The sequence below is a fragment of the Mercenaria mercenaria genome, chromosome 3, assembly GCF_021730395.1.
Source record: "Mercenaria mercenaria strain notata chromosome 3, MADL_Memer_1, whole genome shotgun sequence".
In the NCBI taxonomy this organism is placed as follows: Eukaryota; Metazoa; Mollusca; class Bivalvia; order Venerida; family Veneridae; genus Mercenaria; species Mercenaria mercenaria.
Window position 1 is genome coordinate 10,379,142 of NC_069363.1, and position 18,334 is coordinate 10,397,475.

An 18,334-nucleotide genomic window follows, 5' to 3' on the forward strand; every position below is an offset into this window, starting at 1 on the left:
TTAACACTATTGAGGCTACAGTTATGACCCTATCTTCATGAAACTTGGTCAGAATGTTTATCTTGATAATTCCAAGTTCAAAACTGGGTCATGTGGGGTCAAAAAATAGGTCACCTTCTCAAATCAAAGGAAAAGCTTGTTAACAATCTAGAGGCCATATTTATGACCCTATCTTCTTGAAACTTGGTAAGAATGTTTATCTTGATTATTTCTAGGCCAAGTTCGAAACTTGGTCATGTGGGTCAAAAACTAGGTCACCACTCAAATTAAATGAAAAGCTTGTTAACACTGTAGAGGCCACATTTATGACCCAATCTTCAAGAAACATGGTCACAATGTTTATCTTGATGATTCCAAAGCCAAGTTAAACAGGTGAGCGATATAGGATAATCATGACCCTCTTGTTCATTTTGCTTACTGTGTCTTTGCAATGGTTACGAAATACTGTTGAAAAACGTTAAACCCAAAACAAACAAACAAACAAATAGTTTCATACATTTCATAAATTGGGCATACAGACTGACTGATGTTAACGTGAGGAAGATATTTAATTTTACAGTTCTATATTTATATTGTGATTGACAGGGTCCAGTCGAGGTAGCCAATGTGTTCTTAAAGGAAGTTGCCGAGGGGAAACAAGTGGGCATGAAACACCACAACAAACTGAGGCTCTGCTTCAAGGACTTCCTGAAAAAGTAAGATATATTTCAATTTGTACATGAATTTGTTGAATAATCTGGCTGGACTTGACTGCATTCAGGACCTCCTTCAGAAATGGAGATGTCCATGAGTTATTTTGTTTAAGCCAACTTATGTCAGTGCATAGAGCACAAGAATTTTTGGGAGCTCAAATGTTCACTGTGACAGTTGAACATTACAGTTGAACCTGCCTTATCAGCCACCTGTATCAAGCAGTCACTTACCTCAAGCTGCCAGTCAGCTCATTCCTCAAACTGACTTTCTGTTGTAATATCAGCTTGCCTTTAGCAGCCAGATTGTGTCAGTCTCCCGACTTGCTGCTTAATACATGTTTGACTGTATGTCTTAAGTCATTTGTTCTCTATCTTAGATACATGTGGGGAGGTTGCCAGTTACTTGTGGAGAACAAGTTAGTACTGGTACACGATTCAGGAACACTGTGTTAAGCCAGTATCAAATGAACAAAACTACCATTTGAAATACTAGTATAAATTCTTTCATGTCAGTGAGCCTTCCAGTTGGCTTGTGTAAGTATAATGGTTTTGGCTTGTGTAAGTATAATGGTTCTGCTCAGGTGTATGCTTGTGCCTGAAATAATTCCTTCACCAATCTTGTTACTTGCTAAATAACTGAAATACTGCTACTATTTCTTTAAACCCATCAGTTATGAAAAAGTCTTTACTGTTTTGAATAAATTTTGATATTGAACAATGGCTTTCTGACTATATCAAAAGGCAAAAAGTCATTTCTGCACATGTTTAACAAAGAGTTTTCATTATCTTTCAGATGTTGTGATGCCCTTCATAGGAACAAGTCCCTGATCACACATGAGCAGAAGGAGTACCAGAGAGAGCTAGAAAGAAACTATCACGCTATAAAAGCCAAACTACACCCGTGGATATCGTCTAATGCTGCTACACTAAAACGTACAAAACATCACAGAAGGTAAGTGGGAGTAAAATGTTGTATTCAGGGACTGCCTTTGGATCACTTACCTCAAACTGATACAGGTCCGAAACCCCACTTAGAATGCAGAATTGTTCCACATGAGCCTAAAATAAAACCTGGAAGAGTTGCCATAAATGTCTTACAATTGTGTTGGTGTGACTTGAATCCCAGCAAAATAAATCAATAAATAGTTGATCCAAATATGTAAGTTTTTGTGGTCCATTTTTGCACACAAGGAGATTCTGATGTTTCTACTGGTGCTTCATATTTCATTAATGTTGGAACCATTGGGTTGAGCAGACAACATGTTACTTAATCTACCATTACTGCCCTATAGAACAGTTTTTCCATTTCATAAGATGCAACACCAGTAGATCATCAACATTGTGCAAAGTTGCCCAAAAAGCTTATTGTCTTTAATTCAAAGAATATCATTTATTTCTTTCAGGGAAGGAAAAGAATCCAGAAGACATCAGCAAGTAGCAAGTACAACACAAAGTTCTTCACAAGTTTAACTTGTCACAACAAGATACATATATTGGCAACAAGTCACATATATTGGCAGCAAGTCATATAAAAAAAACTTCAGAAAAAAGTTTCATATTGGCTACGAGTCACAAATATTGGCAATAAGGCACAAACATTAGCAACAGGACATACATATTAGTAACGAGTCACATGTGTTTGTAACAAATGATATATATAAGCAGCAAGACAAAAACATTGGCAAAAAGACATTGGCCACAAGATTAAACCAAGTCACAATGGTGTACATGATGTGTTCTACAACACTCAAACAAGTCTCTGAGCACATGCCAACTCACAAATTTATTTACAGTACTAACTTGCCTCATTTTATATGACTGAAGTTATATCTAGTTAGTTAAAAATGTTGAAACTTGTGTATGCCTGTTTATGTTGGTAATGTTTTGGTATGTTTTAATATACCGGTAGAGTATATAATGAGTTAAGCATACATCATGTATATGCCAAAGGCTTTTGTTAGAAGGTCCAGTTCGTTTTTTTTTAATGTTAAGTGTGTTAGCATGACATATATTTGATAATGTTTGTGATATTTTTGTACAATCATTAAGCTTTTCAATATTATTTTGTTATTACGAAGGCATTTTTTGAAGGACCAGCTTGTATGGATTGACCTTAAACAAGTGAAATTTTAACATGAACTGCCTGATGTATATTTGTAAACCATATATTTTAGTAATTTCCTTAACTGATAAACATGTCTGCCTTATTAGTGTAGTAAAGCAAAGTGATACTATGATGTTTCAGCTTATTTTTGCAAATATTATATCTGCCATCACATCAGATGTGAACTTATTTGTATTTATGGATGCCATTTTAAGGCCTACTTTGATTATCTAACCATCAGCTGTGGTTACTCTGTGGGAATCTGGCAATCCTGTGTGTGATAGAAATGACTAGTTCCTGTTCTAATTTTCACAGAGCTTAAGATTTGGAACAAGCAAACTCTGGTCATACAGAACCTTTGGGGGCAGGGTTGGCCCAACGTACATCAAAAAGTCACAGCACACACTTCTGTTGCTACAACTGCCAATCAGCTTAACAGTACTTACTTCTACTGAAGTAGGCCTTAATGTGTAGCTGTTTGATTTGAGAAGTTAAAGGAATTTCATACATCTTTGTGGTATGTCCAGACAATTGAAAATATGCATGTTTTATGGTTTGAAGATGTATTTGAAGTAGAGATCTGAAGTATTAATGTGTTCAGACATTTATTATCACCCATTCTCCTCTTCTACTGTATAACAGTAAATTAGATTTTTGTCATATCGCTTTTTTCCTTTTCATCATTTTGTAATTACACAAGCCTTAGGTTCTTTTTGTGTTCTCCTTTTAAAGAATAAATGGGTATATTGTTTATTTGTTTGGTCTATTCTTTAATAATTCTATTGTTGTCACAGATAATTGCAATTTATGACTGACTTGTACAATAAACTTTCAAATGATATAATGCTTTGTGAGTAATGGAAAATGTTACATGCTGAATAATGAAATGAACGAAAAGCATGGAAGTTCACATGTTTTAGAGAGAAAAAATGTTGTTTCTAGACCTGCATGTTTTTGTTGGCTACACATACCTATATAATGGATTTTGCTTAGGTTCATGCAGTGAGATATTTTTTTTGTACCTTAAAAAGAGCAAAAAGTACTGCTTAATATTACTGCTTCGTTATTTAATTACCAGGCAATATGTACAAAAACGTAACTCAGTTTTCAAAATTGAACATTTTCAAGTAGTGTATTTTGTTGTTTTCACAAGAATAATTCTCAACAGAAAATTGATTTACATAAGGATTTGTCTAAGGTATACATTCATCAAACAACTTGCAGGTTCATAGTCTGAACTGGGACTTAGGGTTAATAGTTTTTGACTATTGACCAGCAAGCCATTCCAGTAATATTTCATAACATGTCATCATAAATACCTTTTCACAGATTTCAATTTTTCTTTCTTAGCCCAGCAAAATTTAGTGTTGATCTATAGACCAGTCAATAGCACAGACTATAGACTGGTGATTTGTATAAGGGGTCATATAATAATAGGCATGTTAAATTTTATGATTGAATTATGCTGTTTGTTTATATGTAATCTTTAAGTGCAATATTCTAGTCATGTTTTAATCTACTTTTTTATTTGCCATTTTTGTCACATTAATGCTGTAGAATAGAATAAAATTTAAAAGTCGTATTTGTTTTGTTTGAACAACATCCCAGCTTTTCAGTTTCCTAGATAATTGAAAAATTTAGCTATTGACACAGCTACTGTGCCCAGCAATTACAAAGCCGATCAGTTTTTTACCAAACAAATTTTTAATGCAACTTTGATATTTTTCAGAGTTGGTGCAAGCCCTTTTAGTTTTCTTTAATGACACCAGTTGTTTTTCAATCCAAAAGGTTTAGTTGAATGCTTTGGCAGAATGTCATAATGGTGTAGTTTAAGGAATGACTTCCGAAGCACATATGAAACACAACAGATTTTAAAAGGCATCTATTGTCTGCAGAGCGTACAAATCACCTTGTCACAAGGTCCAAGTTAAAGTTACACTGAGAGGTCTATGTTGAAATACTTATCTTTCAAGATTCAAATAAGTACACAAAATTCGTCAATATCACAGTAGCTTCAGTTATACACCACTGCATTATCAATGACCACAACAGCTCCAAGTACGACGATGCCAGAAATACATCCCAGCATTATCATGGATCACAACAGCTCCAAGTACGACGATGCCAAAAATACATCCCAGCATTATCAATGATCACAACAGCTCCAAGTATGACGATGCCAGAAATACATCTCAGCATTATCATGGATCACAACAGCTCCAAGTATGACGATGCCAGAAATACATCTCAGCATTATCATGGATCACAACAGCTCCAAGTACGACGATGCCAGAAATACATCCCAGCATTATCAATGATCACAACAGCTCCAAGTACGACGATGCCAGAAATACATCTCAGCGTTATCATGGATCACAACAGCTCCAAGTACGACGATGCCAGAAATACATTCCAGCATTATCAATGATCACAACAGCTCCAAGTATGACGATGCCAGAAATACATCTCAGCATTATCATGGATCACAACAGCTCCAAGTATGACGATGCCAGAAATACATCCCAGCATTATCAATGATCACAACAGCTCCCAAGTATGATGATGCCAGAAATACATCTAAGCATTATCAATGATCACAACAGCTCGAAGTATGACGATGCCAGAAAAATATCACAGCATTATCAATATCACGACAGCTCCAACTATGACATTGCCAGAAAAACACCCCAGTATTATCAATAATCACAACAGCTCCAAGTATGACGATGCCAGAAATACATCCCAACATTATCAATGATCACAACAGCTCCAAGTATGACGACGCCAGAAATACATCCCAGATTTTCAGTATCACGATAGCTCAAAGTACGACGATGCCAGAAAAATATCACAGCATTATCATGGATCACAACAGCTCCAACTATGACATTGCCAGAAATACATCCCAGTATTATCAATGATCACAACAGCTCCAAGTATGACGATGCCAGAAATACATCTCAGCATTATCAATGATCACAACAGCTCCAAGTATGACGATGCCAGAAATACATGCCAGCATTATCAATGATCACAACAGCTCCAAGTATGACGATGCCAAAAATACATCTCAGCATTATCAATGATCACAACAGCTCCAAGTATGACGATGCCAGTATGATCAACCCAGCATTATCAATGATCACAACATGACGATGCCAGAAATACATGCCAGCATGATCAATGATCACAACAGCTCCAAGTGTGACGATGCCAGAAATACATGCCAGCATGATCAATGATCACAACAGCTCCAAGTGTGACGATGCCAGAAATACATCTCAGCATTATCAATGATCACAACATTACGATGCCAGAAATACATGCCAGCATGATCAATGATCACAACAGCTCCAAGTAGACATTTGCGAATTAATCCGATGCCGAATCCGAATCTTACATCGGGTATATTTTAGGGACTTCCTCAAAATATTGAGTGGTTCAAATGATAATAATGGTTCTTGGCTGATATTTTAACGTTGAGCTTATTTTGTCGATTGACTACATAGTTTACTAAAACTGATAACAACATTTACCAAGCTGTCGCCCGAATAAATGCGAACTTTTTACTTTTTAAATTAATCGTTCTGTAGCTTACAAATATGATATCTATACATGTTTTATAGGTATATATCTATTCTTAAAGTAATGTTCCGTGCATATGGAACTCGAGCTGTATTTATTTCAGGAATGTACATGGAAAATACACTTTAATTATCCTGATCAAATACTTGTTGCTGACTTTGGTTAGACCTGTCTACAATATAAATAGACAAATTCCATTGCAAAGAAGAATTTTGAGTTTAAATAAAGTAAAGAATACGAATTCCATTGATAAATTTGCTGTCTCTATAGGTATATTTTCACGCGATGTATTCATTCATACCAAAATATTCATTTTTTTTTTATTATTATTATAAATTGATTGGAAAAAAACAGATATCGTCCAACATAGTTACCAATATTCTGACGAAAGAATTGGTGCGATCTATTAAATGTTTTCAGTATGATCTGTGGAGCTTATAACTTAATAATATAATGGCTGTTGACTGTACTAACATGCTTTAAACAATAGATATACATCAGGAGATCTAAAGTACATGATGCATAAAAATAGTCAAATGCAAGTCTTTATATGGCTGAATCATTTTCATATATCGCATATATGTTCTCTTAGTTTTTTATCTAGCATGGTACCTAGCACGAAAATATATGCCAAGATTTAGTACTCTTTTTCATACCTTTGTTTGTTAAAATTATATATTAAATAATAAAATGCCGTCTGAATTCTTTCAAAATTACGCACTTGTATAAAAATATATACTCATGAAAATTGCCACGACTGCACAGTTTCCATAGCCCAAACAAGTAAAAAATTTAGAAGAGACATATTTCTGCCAAATAACTTTAAAAACTGGACAGTAGACGCAGAGTAGAATATTTATGCCGTTCTACTTATGACAAAGAAGACCTCAAAATTTTACGCTCTTGCTATATGAGAACCCTCCTCCGCTCCCTTGCAGTCACATTCTTTAATGTACCAAATGATCTGAATGAATCTGGCAGAAACTCACCAAAACAGAACATTTTCGTAGAATAATATTTTAATCATCTTAGCAGTCTTGAAAAAGGCGATTCTCAAAAGTTCCTATACATGTAGACTACACGGAAACCTGCTTTGCCCCTCACGGCCATGTCTAACATAGCGAATGATCTGACGGCCTCCCAATAAAAATTTATGCACAACAGCCTAAGACAATCGGAGATTCGACCATTCTATACAAGTAACTTGTGCTCAGGCCTCAACAAAATTTTGTTGAAGGTAAGATTTCTGTGAAACAGTGTTAAAAAGGATTCAGTAAGGAGAAGAATTCTTAATTTCGTTTGCCATCGCAACCAGAACTCTGCATGGATGATACAATATTCTCATTATCGAAAAGAGCATCTACAAGAAATATACCTCTTGTGTCTGGACAAAACTGACTCGACGGTTAAGGAGAAGATGCTCATAATAGTAAGTACGGGGGCTGGTGGACGTACGACGGACATCTCATAATCACAGATACACTACGAGTACGGCATGACAGGTGAAATTAATATGCTCAGCGTTATCTGTAAAAGAAATTAGAAACTTAACTATAACATGTTTTCGTGTTATGCAAAATTCTTCACTGAACCTTTTAAGAAAATTAAATATTAATTATTTAATGACGCAAAAATCTGTAAGAAGTACAAAACAATCATCTATTAATTGCCCCAAGAACCAAATAGGATATTTGGATAAAATACAGCCCCTAGTTCAAGCTTTACAAGGAACTCAATGGATAACGTACGGCACGATACCAGAAATAGGAAGGAAGATGTCTACTGACCGCCCTTTGTGCTTCATCGGATAATAGGTCATAGCGTCTGAAACAGAATCTCTGCCCTGCGTGGCTTTTCTTAACACTGAACAGAATAGTGTTAACTAAATTTCATTGTTGTATGCAACAGTATACAAACCTTATGAGGCATAGAAAAAAGTGTGTTTCCGGTATCCCGACCTACCCTAAATTTTGGTACGACCCGAAATGTTTTATGGCCTTGAAGAATATTTAACAGCTTTTTAACAAAATGATGCTAACCTGCACTTTTTATGCTTTAAACCGGTCAGTGATATTAGAAATCAACTTACTGATGTTCTTTAGGCATAACCCCCTAATTTGCATTCATTTTATTTTTGACACGAAAATAGTTTCCGAAAGGTCCAACACAAAAAAAAGAAAAAAAAAATACCGACCTACCTACCCTAATTTTTAGCATGTTACTGGAAAGAAACAATCTTTAGTTAGGCCTAAAACTAGGCCTAATGTAGTTTTAGAAAATAAAACATTGAATTAAATAGACCAATACTTTGCGGATATTTCCGATGCATATAATTTTTTTGAGATTATCCCTTAAAATACAATATGAACATCGGATTTCAATCTCGGATTCGGTATCGGATTAATTCGCAAATGTCTACTATGACGATGCCAGAATTACATGCCAGCATTATCAATGATCACAACAGCTCCAAGTATGACGAAGTGAATAATCAGTATGTGCATAGAAACCATTTGCGAATGAGAAATACTCGACTGAAATTGGGCTAGTACATTTTTCGGTTCGTGACCATGGTTTTCATACTATAACTAGTGTACTATGTACAATAGAATTTTCCTTCTGGTCTGGTACTAGTTTCCCAAACTGTTCTCTGCGCAAATATGTTTTGTACGTTAATCATATAACAACTTCTTTTCTTCCATATAAATATAATTAGCATTAAAATCACACATGAACAATTTATGCACATCCTGCGAGTACATAATTTTAAGATAGATATTGTACAGTTTATCAATATATTTTATATATACCTTTTTTCGCCAGTTAAGTCGTTAATTTTTTCCTCACATGTAATACACGAGATGCCAAGTTTATCCTGGCTGTAACAAAGCAACTTTCGTTATACAGCCATTGGTCGCATTTATGACTAGACTTCCACGAGCTATGTAAAACTGTTGATCGCACTACCACCGTTGGTAACATTCATGACTATTTTTTTCACGCACATTTTAACGTATTACCGAAGTAATGATTCGACTTCTGCCACAGTTACGGTCGGTCGTAGCGAGGATAAGGCTACAAGGCAGCACCTCACTATGCAACAGTAATCACAATGAAAACAGTTGCCAAGTCCTGCAACAGTAACAATAGTAAGGATTGCACTCCTTTTTTTCAGTTTTTGGAAGGATTTCAAATCAATTTTACCATTTCATTGATCCGCGGCGCATTACTTCCTTGTTCATGACATACCTGTATTGATCTACCCGTTCCGATAGATGAAAAAACAATTTTAATCAAATATCTAGTTTGATTAGGTTTAAACCCGATATACGTGTTTACATGACCTAAGGACATTTTTTGTGATAATTTAGTTGAAACATTGTTGTTGGAAATTATTCAAAATTGAATTTAGCAGAGGTATGATTGTTTTCTTTTTTTATGTTTCTCAAGCCTTTAGAGTGATTAAGTAAAATTTATCAGTTGTTTCGAGTTTAATGATAAAGCCTGTTTGCGAGTCAAATAGTAACATGTTAGAACTTAGGGGGTAAAACTATCAACGATGAAAATGTAGAGAATGTGTGTATTAGTTAAAAAAATGTTGTTCAAGATACTGTGGCCTCTTCAGCAAGTTTACATTAAAAGTTACTATTCTTTTCACGTTTCACGATTTGACATGTTGCAACAACTTAAATGCTAACATGTACTTAAGATCCTCAAAAAGGTGTCTTAAATACTCCAAAAGTAATTAAAATCATAGCTGTTAGTTGGTAAAAAAGCCTGTCCTTGAGTAACAAAGAAAATTACCTCGTAAGGCAGTTTTTAAAGGACTGCATGTAATTTAAGTAAAACTAGTTGATTTTCCCTCTCTCTCTCTCTCTCTCTCTCTCTCTCTCTTCTTATGCAGGCAAGAAAAAAGTGTTTTAAACATTCAAGTCAGCTCAGAAAGAATAATCAAGTTAATGGGCTTCTTTGTAATTTGCTAAATGTTATCCTCTATGTACAGAAAGTTTTAAGTCCCTTTAATGCTTATAATGGAAATATGTAATGATAGAAACATACAGCTGTGAAAATAAAGAATGTGTATAATTTCATTGTTAGAAAAACATTTAAGACATTTGTTTAATATGTGCAGTTTCATTTGTAGAAAATCACTAAAAGCTTTTGAATTTTTATGATTTTCAGAGAATATTTCGAGAACAAAATGTTGAAGAGAGACTGGACAGTAATAGACAAGCGTGCATCACAGGTTGTACTCTTCACTTTTTATGAATATAAAATTATGAGCACATTAATTAATTTAAGATGATTTACTTTTTCTCGTTCAAATAAAATTCCTTTTTTATCTGAGTGACAAATACTCGAACAAAACTTCAACCAGCTTTACTGGATTCCAGGCTGTATACATTTATTATTACTTCAGAGTACGCTTGTAAGTCAAGTGAATTTTTATTATGTCACTGTGCATCTCCGCTTTTTGCAGATACACTTATTCTTTAATGTCATGAGCACAATAGACTTGTTCAAATGTTCAAAAGAAAATTAGTTATTTCAGGTGGAGCTCGAACTAAAGACCTCTAGTTTCCTTGAACTGCCAGTACGACAACTATTTTAACATTTAACCGACAATTACCCCAAAGGCTTTAGGCGACTACATATTTGATAGTCCATTGTGTTTTAAACATTTCAATGATAATTCGCCTTCTTTTATTTCTGTCTGTTGTAGGCGAAAGACGAACATGCTGCATCATATGAAAAGTTAATAAAGTTCCTGGAGGAGCCAGTAAAACACAATATAGATAAAGACATCTACATGACAAGGTATTAAACAATTTCCCACCCTCTGCATGTTGTAGACAACATATAAATATATCGGCTTTTGCATAGTAACGTTTGCTATAGAAGAAATGTAACTGGGTGAAAACAAACAAACAGTTTTATTTAAATGTCAATAAAAACAATGTTTTCTTGAAGGTAGCTACGCATGTTTCACTACCTTGTGAAAATAATCTAAGTTCAAAGTGGTGTCTCAAAGTCACCGATACAATAACTAAACTGGTACATTACAGCCGTGTGTAGCCGGCTTTACTATGTTCACAAAGAACACAAATCATAGTTTTGACACATGAATTATTAGAATATTCAGTTGAAGTTGATGTTATAAAGATGAAAGTACTATTAATTATTTAAGGAGGTTATAACTTGTTATTTGCTTATTATCAGAGGATTGTTATATTGGCTTAAGTGCAATGCGCAGCAGAAGAAAGATTTTGGCAAAGACTCTCCACTGACCCTTGCAGCGAACATGTTCACAGGAAAACAAGCTTATGCGGATGCCTATGCTAACCTCTGCAAGTAAGCATACACTTGTATACATATTGATAAATCGAACTTATTCAACATTTTCAAATTACTCGACATAACAATAATTTAAGTAAAGTGATATAATTAAGGGAGTTCGATTTAATCAAGTTGGAATTAACAAATGTTTCGCTACATCTGAGTAAGCAAACATTTGAGAAGTCAACAACTTAAGTATATCAATTGATAAATTCTTAATTGACTGAACCATATATGTTTACTCAAACGGCTTTCAAATATTGAATCAGGTGAATTGGATATAATAATATCTCAGCATAGTTTGAATTCAAATTTGAATGTGAACTATGAAAATCTATAATACAATGTTGCAGAAAAGCTGGCATCGAGTGCGAAACGGTCTCTGGCATCGCGAAAACTGGAGATTACAACCCAGGAGATTTAGAGATTGACAGGGAGAAGATGAAAGCATATTGGAACAAAGTAAAACTTCTTGGCAAATGGTGGCCTATTCATCCTAGGTACGTCCTACGTGCCGTTAAAGGTACCGCTCAAGCATCGGGGTACACTAAAATAGATTCTGACCTCAAAGACGACAATGGAAGTCAATCGGCAGGGCCTCAGCAAACTGAAATTACTTTCAACGACTTCTGGTTCTTAGCAGATCCCGAAATATTTATAAACAAGTGTTATCCTGATGATCCCGAAGATCAGATGCTGCCAGCTGCCAAGCGAATTAAGAAACCCCGTAACTTCATGAAATTGCCGTATCTGACACCGGTTTTCCATGAATATCGCCTTAAACTAACAAGCGAGGAGACGTGTATTATCGATTCCATAGAGGGGTTGGCGAAAATATCCTTCAAGGCGAGTAGAACTGTAGCGAAAGATATGGCTTGCGATTACACACTCAGTATAGAGAATAGAGATGGTACTGAGAAGACAAAATTTGACTTTGAAACTTCACGGCTCGTTTTCTCATCTCGTAAGAAGAACCAGTTCATTTTCGAAGTGCGTTGTCCAGTTGAAGCCAATTATCAGCTTGTTATAACCGGTGGTAAGATGGAGAACGAGAATAAAAAAGTTCTCATAAAGTGCAAGATAGTCTGTAGAGAAAAAATGCCGGTTGCACGCACATTGCCGATCGACGCGGGTCAGACCGGTTGGGGATTCGGGCCTGTGGCGGCAAAAGTGGGGCTATCCAAACCGAAAATAAAGGAACCGAAGGTGTTTATCAAGCCAAAGTCATCAAGCAGTGGTGGCAAGACAACAATGAAAATGAGGTTTACTGTAGACAAAGATATGATAAAAACGAAGGAGTATACTGCTGAACTTAATGTCGCCGGAAAACCAGCTGATAATTTTAAAGGTAATATCAGTTTCAAGTATTTTACTAGCAAGGTATGGTTTGCTACGGAGTATTTCAAAACGAACAACACATTATAACACCGTGAAACGACGATGCAATGCTAAATATTTGATAGTATTCTGTACCATTTGAAAAAAAAATACTTACGTTCGATACACATGCATGCTCGAAGAAATAAAAATTTGGGTACTTCTGTTGGCCTATTCCAGGGATTGTTTGACACTAAACAAGCACGAATGAAGACCGGTCTGCATTTTGAAACCTAAAGACAATCATAATGTGTTTTTAGCTCACCTGAGCAATGTTCAGGTGAGTTTTTCTGATCACTCGATGTCCGGCGTCCGTCGTCTGTCAGTCGTCTGTCTGTTTGTCGTCTGTCAACATTTAGCTTATGTATGCGATAGAGGTTGTATTTTTCAACTTATCTTCATGAAATTTGGTCAGAATGATTGCCTTGATAAATTCTAGGCGGAGTTTCAAAATGGGTCATCTTGGGTCAAAAACTAGGTCACTAGGTCAAATCAAAGAAAACCTTGTGTATGCGACAGAGGCTGTATTTTTCAATAAGTCTTCATGAATTTTGGTCAGAATGATTGTCTTGGTGAATTCTAGGCTAAGTTCTAAAATGGGTCATCTGGGGTCAAAGAGTAGGTGACTAGGTTCAATCAAAGAAAAACTTTGTGTATGCGATAGAGGCTGTATTTTTCAATTAATCTTCATGAATTTTAGTAAGAATGATAACCTTGATAAAATCTAGGACGATTTTGAAAATGGGTCATCTAGGGTCAAAAACTAGGCCACTAGGTCAAATAAAAGAAAAACCTTGTGTATGCGATAGAGGCTGTATTTTTCAATTAATCGTCATGACTTCTGGTCAGAATGATTAACATAATGAAATCTAGATCAAGTTTGAAAATGGGTTATCTGAGTCAAAAACTAGGTGTCTAGGTCAAATCAAATTAAAAGCTTGTGTATGCGATAGAGGCTGTATTTTTAAATTGATCTTCATGAAATTTAGTCAGAATGATTTCATTGATGAAATCTAGGTCTAGTTTGAATATGGGTCATCTTGAGTCAAAAAGTAGGTCACTAGGTCAAATCAAAGAAAAACCTTGTGTATGCGATAGAGGCTGTATTTCTAAATTGATCTTCATGAAGTTTGATCAGAATGATTGCCTTGATGAAATCTAGGTCGACTTTGAATATGGGTCATCCGGGGTCAAAAAGTAGGTCACTAGGTCAGATCAAAGAAAACCCTTGTGTATGCGATAAAAGCTGTATTTTTCAATTGATCTTCATGAAATTTGGTCAGAATAATTGCCTTGATAAAATCTAGGTCAAGTTCAAATATGGGTCATCTGGGCTCAAAAAGTAGGTCACTAGGTCAAATCGAAGGAAAACCTTGTGTATGCGATAGAGGCTGTATTTTTCAATTGATCCTCCTGAAATTAAGTCAGAATGATTGCCTTGATGAAATCTAGGTAAAAAAATGAATATGGATCATCAATGGTCAAAAAGTAGGTCACTAGATTAAATCAAAGAAAAACCTCGTGTATGCGATAGAGGCTGTATTTTTAAATTGATCTTAAATATATCTTTGATAAAACTTTGTCGGAATGATAGCCTTGATGAAAACTAGGTCAAGTTCGAAAATGGGTCATCTGGGTTCAAAAACTAGGTTACTAGGTCAAATCAAGGAAAAACCTTGTGTATGCAATAGGAGCTGCATTTTACACTGGATTTTCATAAAATTGGCCAGAATGGTTGCCTTGATGAAATCTAGGTCAAATTTGAATATGGGTAGTCTGGGTTCAAAACTAGGTCACTTGTTCAAATCAAAGAAAAAACCTTTTGTATTCAATAGAGGCTGATTTTTCAATTGATCTTCATGAAATTTTGTCAGAATGATAGCCTTGATGGAATCTAGGTCAAGTACGAATATGGGTCATCTGAGATCAAAACCTAGGTCACAAGGTCAAATCAAAGAAAAAATACTTGTTTATACTCAAAGATTTTTGCTCCAATTTTAATGAAAATTGGTCAGAATATTTTTTTTCCATGAAATCACTAGGTCAAACATGTTTACACTGTTATGGTGTGTTTCTCAGGTGAGCGACCTAGGGCCATCTTAGCCCTCTTGTTTTATTTGATATGGTTAAATGTTGTTGGCGTTGTTCATTTCTTTTTCTTTTTTAGTATTTGATTAAAGAAATGTTACAGAGTACAATAATTTGTTAGATTGTCCTCTTTTGACACAGGGTTTGTTAAGACAAACTTAAACAAGGAGTCAAAGGAGCTACAGATTGAATGTAGTGTCCCGGAGGACGGGGAATACGCCCTGGTGATTAAAGCGAAAGATCGTGCTGAACATGTGTTCAAGCCAGTCTGCTACTACCTACTAACGACACTTGAGGACGAGGAAAAGAGTATGTTCATTAGTTTTCTCTTTCGAAATTTTCATATCTAACTGTGAGCACCTTGTTCAGTCTGGTCTGTTGCTTCTATGAAAATTACAATCTCATTTTACTGAATTTAAATTCAGTATACAGTTTACTTGTAAAAATGGTGCCTAGTTGTCGATTGTCGTCTACATTTTAAAGAAAATATTCTTGTAGTTCCAAATGCTGCTTTTTATTGTTTGTCCAGTTAATACCGCTTACTCGAAGATCACATTTCATCTGCTAGTTATCACGTTAATGGTCACATCATCGTCATCATGATCATCATTCTTGCCGTTTTCATTATCATCTTCATTGTATTCATCATCTCTGTCGTCGTCATCATCATCATCAGCATCACCATCACCATCACCATTATCATACCACCACCAAAACCGTCTTCATCATCACGAATTATTAATATCATCACCGTGATAATTATCGTCATCTTTTTCTTTACCATCACTATTAACATCAGAACCTACTCGGCGTTATTATTTCAGTGTCTGACGACTATTACGATTCCTCTGACGGGACATCTGATATTGATGAAGAGATAGATCAACTAGAAAGTACACTGAAAGCGATGACAGCCGAGAGGGACAGGCTTAAGCAACACGTTTCCAGACAATAAAATCACATATTGACTTGTGAGGTGGAAATTGGTCAAGAAATGTGTTGGTTTAAACAATGTTTTATTGACATAGATGCAATTATTGCAATATTACAGATATCAACATTCAGGATTGAGTAGGGAGCTACATAAGATTTCTTAGAAATTTTTCCATAGAAGATTGTTGACTCTAGAGGTTATTAACTGGTGTCCTTTTTATTGTAATCAGAAAGTATATAAACCTATGCATTTTGGAAAAGTTTTTAAAAACCTGAAAATAGATGAAACAAAACTGTTCATAGAACTTAAAACTACACAAAGATATAGGCCGCTAAAGAAACGAAATGTCTTACAAGTCATTAGTTTTTGAACAAGACTTACTGAAAATTCATCAGGCTTTATTCATCACCTTATTGGCTATGTCCTTAGGCTAGTAGTACATTATCATTTATGATATGCCAATACCATTTAATAAGCAATGAATAACTTGTGCATTATCTTTGATTACATTTTAGTAAACCGTTGGAAAGTATTACCATTTACACTTGTTCACAAGTATTTATCTACAAGCGATTGCCTTAATCGGAAAATGTAGTTTTGACTGCATTAGCATAAAAAAGTTATAGACTGCAGTAACTGTTGTTTTGTTTCAAACTGACACAAGGCATTTTGGGCCAGTATTCATCAACGCTCAGACAAGCAAATATTCAAATGCCATTATTTTATTTTTTAAAGTTTATACTGACGGAAATATGCTGTGTTGTCTTTTACTGCTGAATACAAAGTCTGTTTCAATATGTACCAGTTTAGCAATGGATAGAGCAAAATAAAAAAAAAAAACTTCTATTTTCTTTTATTATTTTTTATGGTCTATCTTTGAACGTTGATTTGTTCAGGCTTAGTATTCAACTATAGCTTTTCGGGTCATGGAGCTCAAAGATGATTTCAAGATCATTTGAATGATACGGTATAATCTTATATAAATATACATGTGAATAAATTACCAGAGTTACCTGGTTAGATAATCAATATAAAGTAATGCTTGATATGCTAATGCATAACACATATATTTTATAGTTGAAAATTCCAAATCTCTTGCCAAAAATGTGCTAGCGTATGACAAAATTTGAAAAGTTACCCTCAAAATGTTTAAAAAAAATCCGTCTACAAATAAATTTATAGTTGAAATAAAAGAAAAATACCAAAATGGACAATTTTAAATCGTTTCCGAAGATAAATTTGCAGTGATGAAGATATTTTTAAAAATTGATATGTTCCTTTTACCACCCTCGGGAATTTTAACGTAAGTTAATTTTATATGGAAATCGTTATCTAATCCTTGAATTGATTAGTTAAGAGAATTTGTTCGATTTAACATCACACTCGTTAGGTTACATTGTGACTCTCCAGCTTTGCATGGTCGAAGACGATCCTTGGTGGTTCCCTGAAAAAATTGTTCACTTGGATAGAACCACCGACCCCCATACATGAAAGAATTATACACAGCAAATCTAGTTTCAAACCAACAGCAGTGCGGGGCAAGTGATTCTAAGTCACTTTTGGCCACAGAGTCCTTTCATAATGCTGAAAGAAATTTTAAAAGGAGACTGCTATAATTGAATAGATATATTTCTATTGCTTCTCGACGTAAGATGTAAAGCATGAAGATTTCGTCCAATCTGGTTGAAAAATGTGGGTTTTTTTTCAGAATTCGGGAAAGACAGTAAACTAACAATTGTTGGCACGGGAACAAAACGGCTGCCACTTCGGTCAAACACTGAGATGTTTTTATCTTTTTCATTGAAATTTATCTCACTTAAGGAGAACTTACAGAAAGAATTTAAGTTGGTACAAAAATCAGTTTTATCATTCTGGTGGCCCGGCCGGTCTTAAATTCTAACTTCCGACCGTGAATATTTTATGCTTAGACTGATGAATGCGAGAACGCAATAGCACGTCAACTAAACTTTAAAGTCAATCAAAGTACTATTATACTACCCATGGCGCCGCAACTTACTTGACTTGCCCCGTTAACTACGAAATACTTAAGCGCGTTTGTATCTTCTTTTTATTTTCTGACTCGAGGCGCTACTTCAAAATGTGTTAAGTATACAGCGGATTGACAATTTATGATTGCCTAGTTTTACTGCGGGCTTACGAACTTTTATTTACCAAACAGTTTTAAATTCGAAAGCTACTGAACGTGACGTTTAACGC

General features: G+C 35.0%; 2 protein-coding genes across 5 annotated transcripts in view; both read left to right on the forward strand.

The window, feature by feature from the left end:
• The window catches only part of LOC128555487 (dedicator of cytokinesis protein 7-like), an 88,330-nt gene extending 83,955 nt beyond the window's left edge, over nt 1-4,375 (forward strand). For all 4 annotated transcript variants that reach the window (XM_053537843.1, XM_053537845.1, XM_053537844.1 and 1 more), the window contains 3 exons: nt 586-695; nt 1,486-1,644; nt 2,096-4,375. In XM_053537843.1, the coding sequence (XP_053393818.1) occupies nt 586-695; nt 1,486-1,644; nt 2,096-2,162 (336 nt within the window). In that variant the 3' untranslated portion in view covers nt 2,163-4,375. The remainder of the gene's footprint in view (nt 1-585; nt 696-1,485; nt 1,645-2,095) is intronic.
• Nucleotides 4,376-9,629: 5,254 nt separating this feature from the next.
• On the forward strand, nt 9,630-17,562 carry LOC128555489 (lim and transglutaminase domain protein ltd-1-like). The gene is made up of 7 exons (XM_053537849.1): nt 9,630-9,798; nt 10,564-10,627; nt 11,105-11,199; nt 11,602-11,733; nt 12,072-13,066; nt 15,325-15,492; nt 16,008-17,562. Exons 2-7 carry the CDS (start codon nt 10,583-10,585, stop codon nt 16,136-16,138), a joined length of 1,566 nt encoding a protein of 521 aa, XP_053393824.1. The 5' UTR covers nt 9,630-9,798; nt 10,564-10,582; the 3' UTR covers nt 16,139-17,562.
• The last annotated feature ends 772 nt before the right edge of the window (nt 17,563-18,334 follow it).

Excerpts from the sequence above, each read along its gene's own strand:
- LOC128555489 (XM_053537849.1), top strand. The coding sequence starts at position 10,583 with ATGTTGAAGAGAGACTGGACAGTAATAGACAAGCGTGCATCACAG. Across the intron at positions 11,200-11,601 it reads AAAGACATCTACATGACAAG|AGGATTGTTATATTGGCTTA; the intron begins GTATTAAACAAT and ends GCTTATTATCAG. Across the intron at positions 13,067-15,324 it reads ACCAGCTGATAATTTTAAAG|GGTTTGTTAAGACAAACTTA; the intron begins GTAATATCAGTT and ends CTTTTGACACAG.